Source organism: Heloderma suspectum, chromosome 4, assembly GCF_057233095.1.
Source record: "Heloderma suspectum isolate Gila_16-S chromosome 4, 16-S_ref, whole genome shotgun sequence".
In the NCBI taxonomy this organism is placed as follows: Eukaryota; Metazoa; Chordata; class Lepidosauria; order Squamata; family Helodermatidae; genus Heloderma; species Heloderma suspectum.
In genome coordinates, this window is record NC_139461.1 from 272,377,492 (window position 1) to 272,392,714 (window position 15,223).

At 45.3% G+C, this 15,223-nt stretch overlaps 1 protein-coding gene across 2 annotated transcripts in view; it reads left to right on the top strand.

Moving 5' to 3' along the window:
- The first annotated feature begins 690 nt into the window (after positions 1–690).
- Positions 691–15,223, top strand: part of TGIF2 (TGFB induced factor homeobox 2) — a 29,039-nt gene continuing 14,506 nt past the window's right edge. The window contains exons 1-2 of one of the 2 annotated variants that reach the window (XM_084853904.1): positions 691–901; positions 4,373–4,611. In XM_084853904.1, coding sequence (XP_084710030.1) covers positions 883–901; positions 4,373–4,611 — 258 coding nt within the window. In that variant the 5' untranslated portion in view covers positions 691–882. Of the gene's footprint in view, positions 902–1,776; positions 2,021–4,372; positions 4,612–15,223 lie in introns of those variants that run through there. The other variant, XM_084853903.1, reaches the window with a different exon arrangement.

Consider the following 15,223-nt stretch of genomic DNA (forward strand, 5'->3'; position numbering starts at 1 on the left):
CCTTAAAGAACAAATCTATGCGTGTATACTTGGAAGTAAGTCCCACTGTTTATTGGGTCTTACTCCCAGGGAAGTATGCACAGGATTGCAGCCTCAAAGGACAACGTAATAAGAACTAATATTTCACGATTTCTTAAAAGATGAGAGGAACAGCTTTAAAAACCGAAGCTTACAATACTGTGTCTAGGGTTCAACAACAACCAGTCAACTGAAGGCCATATATAGGAAAATCCTCATTTTGTCGCATGTCTTTGATCAGCAACGAACAAACCTGTTCTTAAAGCAAGCAGTGGGAATATAAGAGCGGGACATATGTGTGTGTTTTACAAATGGAAACTTTTTTCTTTGAATGCAGGCTCCTCTCTCTCTCTCTCTCTCTCTCTCTCTCTCTCTCTGCCCTACACCTCTTTTCCGGGAGTTACAGAGGTCTGTTTTGTTTTTGTCCGGACGAAGTACCACCCACCTTCCGCCTGGGCCCCCTCCCCCACATTTTCAAATTGTCTTGGGGAGGGGGAGGAGAGCCGAGCCCGCCTGAAACTGGCTGCCCCCGCTCTGCACCCTGATGCGTGGAGCGCAGCAGTCACTGGGAGAGAGGGGATCTGACGTCAGCCCATAGAGGTGGTTTCCAGCCCGAGCTGTCAGACCGTGTGGCAGGTTAGGTATTAAAGACCCGCCGAACGGCCCCGAGACCCCTCCTCTCCAGCGGGCCTCGTCTCCACGCACACCCACACAAAGAGGTGTCCATCGCCTCGTCCAGCCAGGATCCGGCATCAGTCGCAAACGCTCCCGTCTGCCAAGAGCTGGATCGAAACACACCCCGGAGCCGAGCCAGGAGGCGAGCGGGGGGTGTGGGGCGGGGGCCGAAGCGCCGCAAGGAAGAAAATGAAACCGACGCGGAAAAGTGAGTCTCTTGGAAGTTGCTCGGGTGCGCTTTCCTTCTCCCGCCCCTCCCCGAGAAAACTTTTTGTAGCTGCTGGAGGTTTGTTTTTGTTGCGAAAGCGTGCGGAGCGCTGGACGGCGGAAAGCACTTGTAAGGGGGTCGGGCTTTTGCAAAGCGCGTCTGCTTTTTCCCAACGGCAGAAGGGGGGAGAGTTTCGTGTCCGGAGGGAATGGAGCACCCTCGTGGAGACCGGGCGTGCGGGCGTGCGCCGCCGTCTCCCATCCGGGGCTTGCAAAAGCTCCTCAACTTTGCGAAAAGTCGACCGGGGTAGGGGGTGTTGGGGAGAAGCAGGAGCACGAGGGAAGAAAGGAGGAGGAGGAGGGAGACGAAAAATGCCTTCCCAGCTCTCAGCTTGCACCTCTTTTCCGGGAGGGAGCGAGAGGCGAGGGAGTTAGGAAGATAATCTTTTGTTCGGTCACATTTATTGCAACATTGCAGGAGGCAAAGCAAATCAGATCCAACTTCTTCGCCTTCCTATCTGCATGGGCGATTCTCTTTTCTCCCCCGCCCCCAGCCAACAACAAAGTTGAATTTTAAAACTACTTCTAGGCTTCTCCCCCCCGCCCCCTTTCTCTACTTTTACACATAACTATTCTTTCTTGATCCCAAAATGGCAACTTTCCCAATTTTCTCTTTTGCAAACTTCCCCCTCCCCCCACATCTGTATTTTCCCCTCTTCGTCCGCCCCCCCCCAAATCCCACCGATTTTTTTATTCGGTGAATTTTCAAAAGTTTTCTTTTTTGTGCCCCCGGTGATTTGCAGAGCTGGTAAAATGACAGCTGGGGCGAGGTGTGTGTGTGTTTGGAGTAAAACCGGGGTAACGCGTGCGATGGAGAAGGGGGGGCCGCGCAAGTTCCTGTTTCTTTTGGAACAAAGAGAACTCTGTCTAGGCATCTGTCACTCAGGGAGAGACACGGAGCGAAACTTTTGGTGTGCGCTTTTCTCGCTTTCCGATTGATTCTAGTCCTTGGGTTCCCCGGGAACCCCTCTTTTTCCCGGGTTGGGGGTTCTATGTCTCGGCTAATCCGAAGCTTTGCCTTTTGATCACGCCATGGAACGGATTCGGAGGAGAACTGGGGGTAAGAGCGGCGGTGTAACAGGCAGAAAACATGGAGTCCCCGTCTGTTTTGTGTGTAGCGAGCAGGGTAGGGATTTAAAGAAAGGGATGGGGGTTGGACTGAGGTTATCGTTGCTCTCCACCTTACTTTCTTCCCTTTTGAATCTCCAGAGCCGAGCTCATTATCTAGCCTGTGCTGATGTGAGAAATCCACGCGTTTCTTTTTATTTTTATTTACTTCTTTTAAGAAAAAATATTGCTTCTTACTAAGTAGCAAACTTCTGACATGTGATTTGGCTTTCTTGAATTCAAACTGAAGAAAATGAAGTCTTTGATCTGTTTCTCTCTCCCACCCCCAGTTCTTTTCCGCCCCTCTTGGGCTCTGTTTTCAGTGGCATTCCCTTTGTGTAGGAATGGACACGGCGAGTGCCGCTTGTTGCTGTTTTAACTTCCTTTTGCTAGCTTTTGAGGGGTTGGTGTTTTTGAAAGTGGGCGGTTTGGGGCAAACATAAGGCGACCCCCCCCCCCAGTGCTTTCAAGCCGACACTCCTCTCTCCTTCCTGTATTGTTTGCATTTTTAGTTCTTTTTTTTAAATTGCTCTGGGCTGGATTGTGCAGTTCCCATGTGCAGCTGGTGGTGTGGGTAGCTCAGGAGGAAACGGCAGCAAAAAAAGAGCGAGCACCTCCTCCATCTCTGATGAGTTACAGACTTGAAACGGAGGGGAGAGAGAATGCCTCCCTCACGTAGCCAGCACCCCCCCCCCCTCCAGCCCTGTGGCACCCGGCGTTGCCTGCAGGAGTAGGGCGAGAATCCATTTGCTTTTTTAATTAGGCACAAAGTCTTGCCATTTTCTCTTGTTTCTGAGGGAGGGAGAGGCGGGCTTGCATTTCAATGGACTTGAATTTGCCTGGTGTGTATGCGCGCGCTTGCCCGCTCGCTTGGGATGGATCTGTTGATCTTTGAACGCGTTCCTCCGACCACACGTCTGGGAAGGGGCACTGAGCTAATCTTACCCAAACTGAAAGTCGACTGTTCTGCTAACCGATTTTTATATATAGGTTCTCTCTTTGAAGTGTGTGTGTGTGTGTTGGGGGGGGTGTCTTGTAGATGCATTGCTCTGTCTGTGCTAAGGGGAGAAACTTAAGGATACGATGTGTAAGTCTTTGAACCCCCCAAAGGAAAATGCACCTTAATTTCCTAACATTTTGTATGTTTTGGCAGAACACCCCGATACTCAGAATGCCTTGTGCTTTTTGTGTGTGGACTTTTTAAAAGAATTTTTTTTTGATGAATGAATTTTTAGATGTATATAATAACTCTAGAGACATGCGCCCCCCCCCCCCCAAGTTCTCAAGGAGAGTTTCTTCATTTGGCAGGAAAAACCATAAAAGAAGCAAGTCTTCAAAAATAGGGTAACATTGTTAGATGTGGCCAGGGTTTGCCCTAAAGAAATGCGAGCCTTATTTGGAAAAACAGGATTTTCTATAAAAACATACCTTTATTAATTTCTTTACAAAGAACAGGTTGAGCTCTGCAGCCTTTGTTTATTACAAAGGGGTAGAACTTCGTACCTTATTTTAAAACATTGTGGCTCTGGAGTTAAGTGGAGCGTGAAGTATTGCTCTGTATTTGATCATGCTGTAGAGCAGGGGTTGGCCACCTGGTGCCCTCCAGCTTCCATCAGCCCCAGCCACTATGGCCAATGGCCAGGGATTGTGGGAGTTGTAGTCCAAGACATCTGGAGGGTACCCGGTTGCCAGCCTGTGCTATAGAGTCTGGCCCAAAGATTGCCTTTGGATGGGATCAAACCATCGTCCACTGGTGGCTTAGGACAACTGGCCAGCTCTTGGCCTCAGTTAACCCATGTGTAAAATCGGGGGTTTGCATCCCATTTGACCACTATGCCATGCTGTTAAGAAATGCATATCAGAATACCTGAGAGAGCGCCTCCTTCTTTACCAACCTGCCCGCTCACTGAGTTCATCAAAGGGCATGTTCCTGGTGGTTCCACATGGACCCATGGTCTGGTAGGAGTTCACCAGGAAAAGAGCCTTCAGTGTGGTGGCCCCTTTCCTGTGGAATTCCCTGCCTTTAGAGGTCAGGCAGGCGTCAACATTGTGTTCCTTCTGGCACCTCCTGAAGTAGTTGTTATTTCGAGAGGCCTTGCATGACCAGCCGTGTTTTATTAGATTCAGCCTTATAGGAATTTGTCTTTTAAAAAGCGTTTTAACCTGATGTTGTATTCGTTTATCTTTGTTGTTCACTGCTCCGAAATCTTCTGATGTGGAGTGGTACATAAATATTGTAAATAAATATAATCTTAAGGTGTGCACAATTCTACATGTAACGCATGTGTCTTGGTATTGTCTCCAGGCTTGAGCCAGGACAGATCTGCCAGCAGTTCCACCATGTCAGATAGTGACTTTGGGGAGGATGATGGGAGCATATCTCAGGACCCGTCGCAGACTGGCAAGAGGAAACGGAGGGGCAATCTTCCAAAGGAGTCTGTGAAGATTCTCCGGGAATGGCTATACGAGCACAGGTTCAACGCGTATCCTTCAGAACAAGAGAAACTCAGCCTTTCTGGACAGACAAGCCTCTCTGTTCTTCAGGTCAGAACCTCTGTGCAGTTCTTTCCCAGCAGGCTGTCCTGTGACTGTGGGTTTGCAAGCTTATGCTGGTGCTATACAAAAGTTGTAGAAAGTTGTGTTGGTTTGTTAGCAGAAAAACATTAAAATAAAATCCCAAAGTACCCAAAACGCTTTCCTTATGACCAGCTAAAATGTCACAAAGTAGTAAGCAAACTTTCCACTTCCCCAGAGCTCTTTTTCAGGCTCAATGTCAAACAAAGATAATTTAAAAAATAAGGAGTGGTGGAGGTGGAAGCTGGGCATGATTGAAAAGTCCCTAAAATCTTCTTGTGTGGGTTATATGCCCTCCAACCCAGTAGGTGGTACTACCTGATATGGCTTCTATTGACTCGTTACCACCGAGTGCATCATTAAAATTATCCTCTAGTATTGTTAATATAAGGATTACTATGTTTTTCTTCTGCTTTCTGCCTTACAAGGGTCGCATTATTCTGCTTGGTGCTAGAAGTGGAGTAGAATGACTGCTTCTTCTTGCATATTCAAAGGAGGAAGAGCTATAATTTCTTTGTCCCAGTAGCCTGTGGTGCATCCTGAAATCTGTTTTTGTGCCCAGGATGATCTTACCAATTTTAGTCTCAATAATACCTCATATTATTGAGGTACCTCATATTTACCTCATAGTAAAAGGCAGAGGAAAGAAATGGTTGTTCAGCTATTAAATAAGGATGGCAAAATGATAACAGAGGACAAAGAAAAGGCAGAGGTGCTCAATTCCTACTTTGGCTCAGTCTTCTCCCAAAAGAGGGTCTATGACCCCCCTGGCAAAGGCGAAGTACAGGCTGAAGGGGCAGGATTGCAGCTTGAGATCGACAGGCATATGGTCAAGGAACACCTCATTACTTTGAATGAGTTCAAATCTCCAGGGCCAGATGAACTGCATCCTAGAGTCATAAAGGAACTGGCAGAAGAGCTCTCAGAACCGCTGTCTATTCTCTTTGAGAAATCATGGAGGACCGGGGAAGTGCCAGATGACTGGAGGAGGGCTAACGTTGTCCCTATCTTCAAAAAGGGTAAAAAGGAGGAACCTGGGAACTACAGACCAGTCAGTCTGACATCAATCCCTGGGAAAATTCTGGAGCAGATCATAAAGCAATCCATCTGGAAGCACCTTGACAACAATGCAGTGATTACTCGAAGCCAACATGGATTTGTCAAAAACAAGTCCTGCCAGACAAATCTGATCTCATTTTTTGATCAAGTCACCTCCCTTGTAGACCGTGGGAATGCTGTAGACATCATATACCTCGACTTCAGCAAAGCTTTCGACAAAGTGCCCCATGATATCCTGATGAGCAAACTAGCTCGAAGTGGGCTAGATGAAACAACGATCATGTGGATCCACAGTTGGCTACAGAATCGGACCCAAAGAGTGCTTATCAATGGGACCTTCTCAAGCTGGGGAGAGGTAACGAGTGGGGTACCGCAGGGCTCAGTCCTGGGCCCAGTGCTCTTCAATATTTTTATTAATGACTTGGAGGAGGAGGTGCAGGGAATGCTGATCAAATTTGCAGATGACACAAAATTGGGAGGGATAGCTAATACTTTGGAAGACAGAAACAAAATTCAAAGTGATCTGGATAGACTGGAGTGCTGGGCAGAAAACAACAGAATGGCATTTAATAGGGACAAATGCCAAGTTCTGCACCTAGGAAAAAGAAACCAAATGCACAGTTACAAGATGGGGGATACGTGGCTCAACCACACTACGAGCGAGAAGGATCTTGGAATTGTCGTCGATCACAAGCTGAATATGAGCCAACAATGTGATGTGGCTGCAAAAAAGGCAAATGCTATTTTGGGCTGCATTCATAGAAGCATCGCTTCCAAATCCCGGGAAGTACTAGTTCCCCTCTACTCAGCACTGGTTAGGCCTCATCTGGAGTACTGTGTCCAGTTCTGGGCACCACACTTTAAGAAGGATGCAGACAAGCTGGAGAGGGTTCAAAGGAGGGCAACAAAGATGATCAGGGGACTGGAAACAAAGCCCTATGAAGAGAGACTGAAAGAACTGGGCATGTTTAGCCTTGAGAAGAGAAGACTGAGGGGAGATATGATAGCGCTCTTCAAGTACTTGAAAGGTTGTCACAGAGAAGAAGGCCAGGATCTCTTCTCGATCATCCCAGAGTGCAGGACACGGAATAATGGGCTCAAGTTACAGGAAGCCAGATTCCGACTGAACATCAGGAAAAACTTCCTGAGTGTCAGAGCAATACGGCAATGGAACCAATTACCTGGGGAGGTGGTGGGCTCTCCCACACTGGAGGCCTTCAAGACGAGGCTGGACAGCCATTTGTCAGGGATGCTCTGACTTGGATTCCTGCATTGAGCAGGGGGTTGGACTCGATGGCCTTGTAGGCCCCTTCCAACCCTACTATTCTATGAAATATATTAGGTATATATTATACCTAAAATATTAACCCATTTTAAGACTGTTAGGAACTTCGTGGATTTTCCATCTGTCCCCCACTTTGGATTTTTCTCCCCTTTCCCTCTCTTCTTTGTGTGTTGTTGTTGTTTTTTGCTTAATATCCAGCCCAAAGAAGAATTCTGGGGAATTTGAAAGCTTGCTTGCTCTCTCAATGATATTCATTTGTTCCTAATAAAGATAGTGACTGGGTTTGGACAATACTGCTGGGTGAAGAAGCCGTTGTGGCTTCTTTTTGATTCATTTGATTCAAGTGATTCAATGCCGCACTGCATATGCTCAGAGGACTTCCCGTTTTTATCACAGTTGGCTAACAGGTTTGTTTTGTTCTGGTATTTGCATAGTCCCCCATGATGCCACACAGGCTGGTGTGTTGTCTGAACCCTGCACAGGGCGCAGCAGGGGTCGCTTCAAACCCACCCCACATGCAGTAGAAGCCACCCCCGCTGCGCCTCACGCTGGGTTGGACAACATGCCAGCCTGCGCGGCATCTTGGGGGATTATGCAAATGGCAGTTGTGCACAGCCTGCGTGATGGCTTCTTCCCCAAGTGCAGTCGTCCGAATTCACCCAGTCGCTGTACAACAGCCTCCTCACCTTTTGAATGCTAGTATTTGAATTGGATGGCAAGAATGAATGGAACTTCTGCAAGTAGCGAATTTGATTTCTCTTTTCTCCTGTGCCGTAGCTCAGGAATCTCAAGCCTGTGTTCAGATCCTAGGTGAAATAGAAGGGTTTAATTAGTACTGTTATGGCAAACTCATTAAGAAGTGCTGGAACAGCTGCACAATTTAGGATATATACAATGAATGGCTTCTGGGTCAGGATCTCCAGCTGTCCCTTTCTTGTTGGGTTGATCTCGTGGGGTGTGTGCGTGCGCGCGTGCGCAAAATCCCAAGCACATTTTATATGGGAGAAAAATGCAGTGAAATAAGCAAGGTTTAACTTGCAAGGAATACTTTGAGGTCTAAGGTACCATAGCACCTGATGTTTACTTGCAATGCCATGCTTCAGAAGTAGTGCCACTAGTGACATTAAATGCAGTCTTGCCTTCTTCAGGTAGCGGTGTTGCAACTAGATAACGTTAGATCCTGGACATAATGGTTTAATGGTGGGTGGTCTTTAGGTGGCCATGTGGTATTACTTCACTTACGAAGAACTTAACTAACATTTCACTCCCCCCCCTGCTGGCCTCCACCATTCCAAGCTTACAACTGGTGCTACATGCCTGATGTGTTGGAGCAGAACAAAACAAACATGTTAGCCAACTCTGATGAAAAAGGGGAATCCTCTGAGCATATGCAGTGCGGCATTGGATCACTTGAATCATAGCACTATCATCTGATCATAAAATGGAGCTTGCTTCTGCTTCCCTGATGCTAAACGGATTTACTTGGGAATCAGCACCATCTTCTCGTAGAAAAGGATGATACGTTTTAAAAGTAATGAAATGAGCATTTGTAACAGTGTATGTGCCTGGCCACCTGCCCCCTTAACTGTAAACTGTTTTTTAAAGTAAGGGCTGCTCTCCGTGTGGTCACTGGGGGGTGGGGGGAACCCTGCGCTGCTGGGATGTAGATGCACTACTGCATACTATGAACTAAACAGGGTTGATGCACATTAACACACCAGAAAGAGTCTTCTGCAATCAATGCTTGATTATATTCTGCAGCTGCAGATTAACTGAATGTGGAAATGAGACAATGAACTATTTAATGACAATAAACTGGCATTGGTTATACACTGTTGCTGTTGATATTAGGGTGTACCTGGGCCCTACGATATAAATTTGAGGCCTGCAATTCCTCCTTATGCAGGATACTTCATGCATACTCCAGGATGTAGTACATAAGATGAATCCATTATTTCTTCCTAGCCAGAATTCCAGAAGACCCCAGTGGCACTGGAGTCCATCTCAAGTCTTTTATTAGGCTAGCAAGGCAGGTGTTGTGCAGTGAAGTTCTGGACTATGATCTGGCTGTATTCATGGGACCAGAAACATTTCAAAACCCTCCAGTTGTGTTTGGCTTAAAAATCTCAAGCTTTTCTGATGGCCCCAGTACACTGGGACACAACACAAAGCTGGGGAGAGTAGATCTGAGTGGGATATGGTCTGACTAGCAGATTACCCCAGGGAATATTAGGAAGCTAGGCATTTGGATCCTGTTTCAGTAGGAGCTGGACATTAATTAAAGTGTCATCCACTAAGCTGCTTTATACCCACTGACTTCCCTAGGATGAAGCTGCATTTATAGGATGGTAAGCTTGCCCTTTTTAAGTGGCTGGTTTTTGCTCTCCCTTCATCTTTTATATTCCACTTTTAAGGCACTTCTTGACATGCATTCTTAGGGTGGCAGGATGTGGTCCTAAACACATAGATGGCTCAGTTCCAAGAACAAAATACTGTGTGGCCCCAAAGATATTCCTTTTAGTTCCTCATCATAAATTCTTCTCTGTGTGTTGTTGGTTGTGCTGGGGGAGGGGAAGGAAGGAAGGTAATTTAGAAATTAAGGGCGACAGCACTTAAAACCCAGACATAAGCAGTTTTAGCTAAAATGCATGCAGTGACACCCACTCAACACCTGATCTGAATTTAGCCATTTGTCTCCACATAGAATGCAGTACAGCTGAGGGTGTGTGTGCGCGCGGGCATTGCTTCTTCAATTTGGTTGTAGTCTTAATTTGGCAACAGTTTGCTTGTCTTGAATGCCTATAAAATCAACCAACTTCCTTGAATATCTAATCCCTTTCAAGGTTTTTTTCCTAAGCACTCAGCATTTGAAGGATTGGCCAGGTTTTTCAGAAATAACTAAATATCAAATACTCTGTGGTGGTTTCAGTCTAGTGATATGAGGATAAGAAGACCTTGGCTTCATCTGGTAGGAGCTGCGGAAGCTAGGAAAATAATGGATGTGCTGATGAAATCAAGAGTGGAATTCTCCTTGCCTTTATTCATGCTTGGCTACAGTGTTTCTTTCTGGATAGGGCTGGAATAATGCATATAATTTCTAAGAATAGGCTATATAAAATGCAAGTGTGTTTCTGCCAGCAGTAAATTGTTTGCTGCCTGTCAGCAATGCCTGGATATTGTTATTTTCTGGAATTGCTTTGGGATAAGGGTGTTAACACAACATTGGCTGATCCAATTCTTGCTCTGTTTTGCCAGTTACCTAAATACATCTCTAGCTTGTTCAGAATCCAGTGTTGTTGCTGGAAAGGGTTTTCCCCCCTAAGTAGTCAGGGTATTCGGAGGGAGGATCAATTTTAAATACTGTGAGATGTCTTCCTTCCTGTCTCAGTGCTTAGCAAAAGCATTGCAGACTGTCAGCTTTGTAATGTTAGGTGAGAGGGTGGAGGCCAGGGTTGTCCTGGATTCTTTTGAGCTAAACACCCTTGGGGCATGCATATTGAAAATTCTCTGATGGGTCTCTTGATATTGGGTACTCCATGCAAAGTGAAAATGGCTGAGGCATACTTAGCCTTGTATTTTACCAGGGCAAAAGTTTGTTTTTTTAGTTAGGAGTAAAAGCTGTTTTTTTCTCACCTGAGAGAGGAACTAATTCAGCCTTCCCAACCTGGGGCCCTCCAGATGTGTTGCACTGCATCTCCCAACACATCTGGAGGACACCTTGTTGTGGAAGGCTGAACAAATTAGTCCCAGTTTAAGGCATTAGCACTTCCTATTTTAATATTGTTCTGTCAATACATGCCACATTCCAGGGGATTGGAGCGCTTGGATTTAGTTAAGTTAAATAGTCAAATGGCAGCTGTATAAAACAATAGAGTAGGTGTGTGTTTGGGCCTGTACAAATAAACAAAATGTTGACTTTATGTAGGATCCATACTGAAAGCATAATTATCAAATACATATTTGGTTGGGGGTTTTTTAATCGATAGATATGGCAGTGAAAAATGGCAGAGTTAGATCTGGTGTATCTAAACGAAATTCAGACTAATAGGCAGTGCAGTAGTATCTGTTCTTTTCCACTGCATTTTGCAAACTCTTTCCTTATGTCAAGGAAGGAGTGAAGTAGGAGTGATTGGGCTGCATAGGCCTGCATGCTGCTTGTGCACATCATGGTTTATCAAGCCAGGATTGATGGCTCACTTTGACATGTTGAATATGGCCAGTGTGGAGTATCCTCCCGAACAGGCTTATTGCCAAACATCTCCATGGAGTTGGCAGGTCCATACAGTGGCACACAGGGACTAGATTTGGTCCAAGGACTTACTAGTTGCTTACCCTTAGCATATGGTTTCAGTTGAGGCACTTTTTCTACTTTAACTTAAAATGAGCAGACTATATAACTGAGAAGCTATTGACAAACTGTAGTAATGTCCATTTGCATATTAATATAGCTTTTCCAATTTTCCTTATAAGTACTGGGGAACGCCAGTTATTACCAGTACCCGTTTCAGAGCAAGTGTTTTACTGGAATTTGCCAGTCTTCAGTGCTGTTTGGTCAGTGAGACCTTTGCAGGTTTTGCGGCCCTCGTCAGGTGTCTGCTTTGTCATACTCTTGAACTGGCTCTGTGAGAAGGAGCTTCTGGAAATGTGCAATAAATAAAAGGCCAAGACAGGAGTAAATATAATATATTGCCTTTTCATGATGTAGACTTTTAAAATTGGGCAAAGTTTTGGAAGCTTGTACAGGCTATTTTACACATTTCCCAGTGTTTGGAATGATGGATAAGTGGAAGAGCAAAAAGGGAACAATATGTGCTTAATCTAGAAGATTCTGACTGAACTCTTAATATTTATATAGCACAATTAGAGTTCATGGTGCCTGGTAGAGTTTTTGGGGTAAAAATAGATAGGTTGCTATCCCAAGGAGCTTGCAATCCAAAATAAACAGTGGGGCAAAATGGAAGGGATGAAAACACCTGGAGTGGGGTCAGGGGGATGGAGGACAAGGAGGGGAGGGATGAACCAGGGAAAATGCAGCTACAGGTACTTAAAACTTGGTTTCAGTTGTGAATGAGAATTAAAGGGAGATAGGTGAAAGCCCACATGGACAAGGTGGTTTTGCAGAGACTTGAAAGATAGATGGGGTATAATATATACCTGTATAAACTGTCTGCATAGCATTTCCATATTAATTTAACTTTGGCTCAGCCTCCGTTCTTTCCGGCAAGCTTTTCTAGGATCCCTGCTCCTTCCTCACTTGCTGTTTTATTTAGTGCAGGTTGACAGGTTTTTGTGTATCTTCATGGCTGTAATGGTAGAGTAGGAAATTAGACTAATGAACCAGTGTACTGCCTCCATCAAATTTAGTCACTTCTTAGATCCTTACAACTTTAACTCTTAAAATCTGACCTTCTAAATGTTCATGGGCATGTATAGAGGTGCTATGCTAAGGTTTGTACCCCCTCTTCTACCCCATCCTCAACTACCCAGCCAAAATTTTAGGTGCCTGACAGGCTGCTTTTAATCATGTTCACTCATCAGTCCCACTGATTTCAAAGGGGCTTACTTGCAGGTCAGCTTACTTAGGACTGCAGTCTTGATGTTGGAAACCCATTTCATGACCTGTGTTAGCTAAAAATGGCCATATATCTGAACACCTGTCTACATAGAGCTCCACTTGCCCTTTTCAGATAGTTGATAACCTTAACTGTTCGGTGCCTTTAATGCTGAATTGAAACGAAATGACATTTCTACTTGGGAAGGAGTGCAGGGAAAAGAAAAGAAATCTAAAGAATGTTGTTGTGATGGAGTGATCCAAGATACTCAGATTGTTTGATCGCTGCTGCTTAGTCTTGAAGCACAAAGTGCTTTTTAGAAGTGACTGCTTGTGATCAGTGCCTTTGGTCTCTCTCTCCTTCTCTCCATAGCAGACAACTCTCCCCATATAACTGGGGTCACTTGGGTGCCTGACTCACTGAATACCCAGTAGCATTCCTTGTGGAATTCTGAGCTTCCTTTGATAGTTCCCATGTCTGTCCTGACCAAGCCAGGGCTCTTAGCTCAGATCTGACTGCACAAGAATGCTTAGTCTGTTCTGCTTGGCTTGCTGTGAGCACAAATATTCTGATAACAAGTTAAAGTTCTTGCTTGTAGGCAGCAAAGGAGTCAGCTTGCTGGAGACCATGTAGATATTCAAGGTCACTTTTTGTATTTCTAAAAGCAACATAGAATTGACTTTCTTTTTGTGCAGTAGACTTGCGTATAAGATGGGGCTGGATGTAAAAGTGGCTGTGAACATTCTGCATGCAAATGTTTACTGGGACTTTAGGGTTTACTTGTTTTCTGCTGTAGTGTTTTCTTTACCTAGTGGTACAATGCCTTGTTGTGCCTCTTGACACATGGACCATGAGGTGTATAGTAGCTCAGTTAACTTGCAGTCTTTCCTTAGGTGCTGGGAATTTCCCCCCTTGCTAATGGGTTTTGAATCCTACTGTGAAATGAATTCCCCTTATTTTGGGTGTCGGATGTCTTCTAGTAGTGTGACTGTAGGAGAGGGAGGGATTGTAGCTCAGTAGTAAGGCACATGCTTTGCATGCAAGAAGTCCCAGGTTCAATTGCCAGCATCTTCAGGTAGAGCTAGGAAGGAAGAACTGCTGCCCAGTCAGTGTTGACAATACTGGGCTAGATGGACTGACTTGGTATAAGGCAGCGTCCTATGTTCCTAGGGTTGGGGTAGTTTACCTTAATGGTTGGTCTCTGTTTCAGCAAAGGTCTGAGTTAGGGTTTGGGAATGCAAAAAGATAGTGGATGGCATGAGACATTCTCTCCTTAGAACAGTGCCTCACTTGGGGCTGGCAGTGCTGACATGACAACTTCCTCCATTGTCCACCTGTGCTTGGAACAGGATCGATATATGGGAATTTGGTCACTGCACTATTCTTATACTGTATGATTAGCTCTTAGTTTCCTGTCAACTGTGGATGGTTTTGTGGATTCTTCCTCCCCTGGGGAAGGTGCATGTTGAGAACCACTTGAGCAGACCCTTTACAGTCATGCAGGAGCCAACACTTAAAGGGACAGAAATCCAGCTGCTGCTCTATCTGCATGATAGGAGTTTGAAAGGAATAAGGCTCAAATAGATTACCCTAAATCAGGGGTGGCCAGAAGGCACACTGGAATCTACTCATAGATCTGTGGGTGATTTGCAGTAGATTGGCAATTAAACATCTCTGGATTGTTTAACAATGGCAACAGTGCAGTCACTTTTACCACTTCAAATTAGGCTGCTGAACTGAAGAAAATAACCGGGAGTGTGCTCTTGTGTGAAACCACTGTGAGCTCAGTTCAGTTCTGGTATTGAAAAGAAATAACCAGGTGCATAACTGAGCTCAGTGGCACCCTTTTCTTTCATTCAAAGGGGCCGATCACACAACACACTAACCCACACTCACTGGTTGAGTGTGGGTTGTTTTAAACCGTGGGTTGTTTGTTGAACTGTGGGTTAGTGTGTTGTCTGAACACAGCCAGAGTGGCTTGTTAACCATACAGTGTGGCTTATTTTCTTGAACAAACTACCTTGAGAACCCGTGGTTTGTTGCTGGGTTACTCAAAGTGGTTAACAAGCTGCATTCAGACAACACCCTATCTGAATGCACCCTGGCTGCATTCAGACAACATGCTAACCCACAGTTGAAAACAACCCATGCTCAACCACTGAGTGTGGGTTAGCATGTTGTGTGAATAGCCCTCAAGGGGAATAGCCCTGTAGGTCTTGTGTACCTAGCTTTGGTTGGTGGATCTTGGGGTTCTACTAAAAAGCAAAGTAGATTCAATAAGCTTGAAGTCGGCTCACCCTGGGCCTGGATGGGTTAACTTGTACACTTCTGAGTAATTATCTGCTGTCCTCTCTCCTGGTGCTGTAGAAATCCTTTAAATTTTGGTTTGGGTAGGAAACATATCTCCTGTCCTGCATGGTCATATGACTGTTCAATTCCATCCTCAGTCCCAACCCATCAAGGTTGAAGACAGAGCCTAAGGACAATATTTGGCAGAATGGAAAATAAGAACTGATTTTGTCATCCCTGCCCCATCCCCCTAGTAGTGTGAAATAGTTGCATGACAGGCAGAAATTCAGAACATGAAACTTTCCCTATCACTCTTCATAGAAGACAGCACTAGTTAGGAAGGAGTACCTTTCGGATGTTTTAGACTATGACCCCCATAAGCCCCAGCAAGCATGGC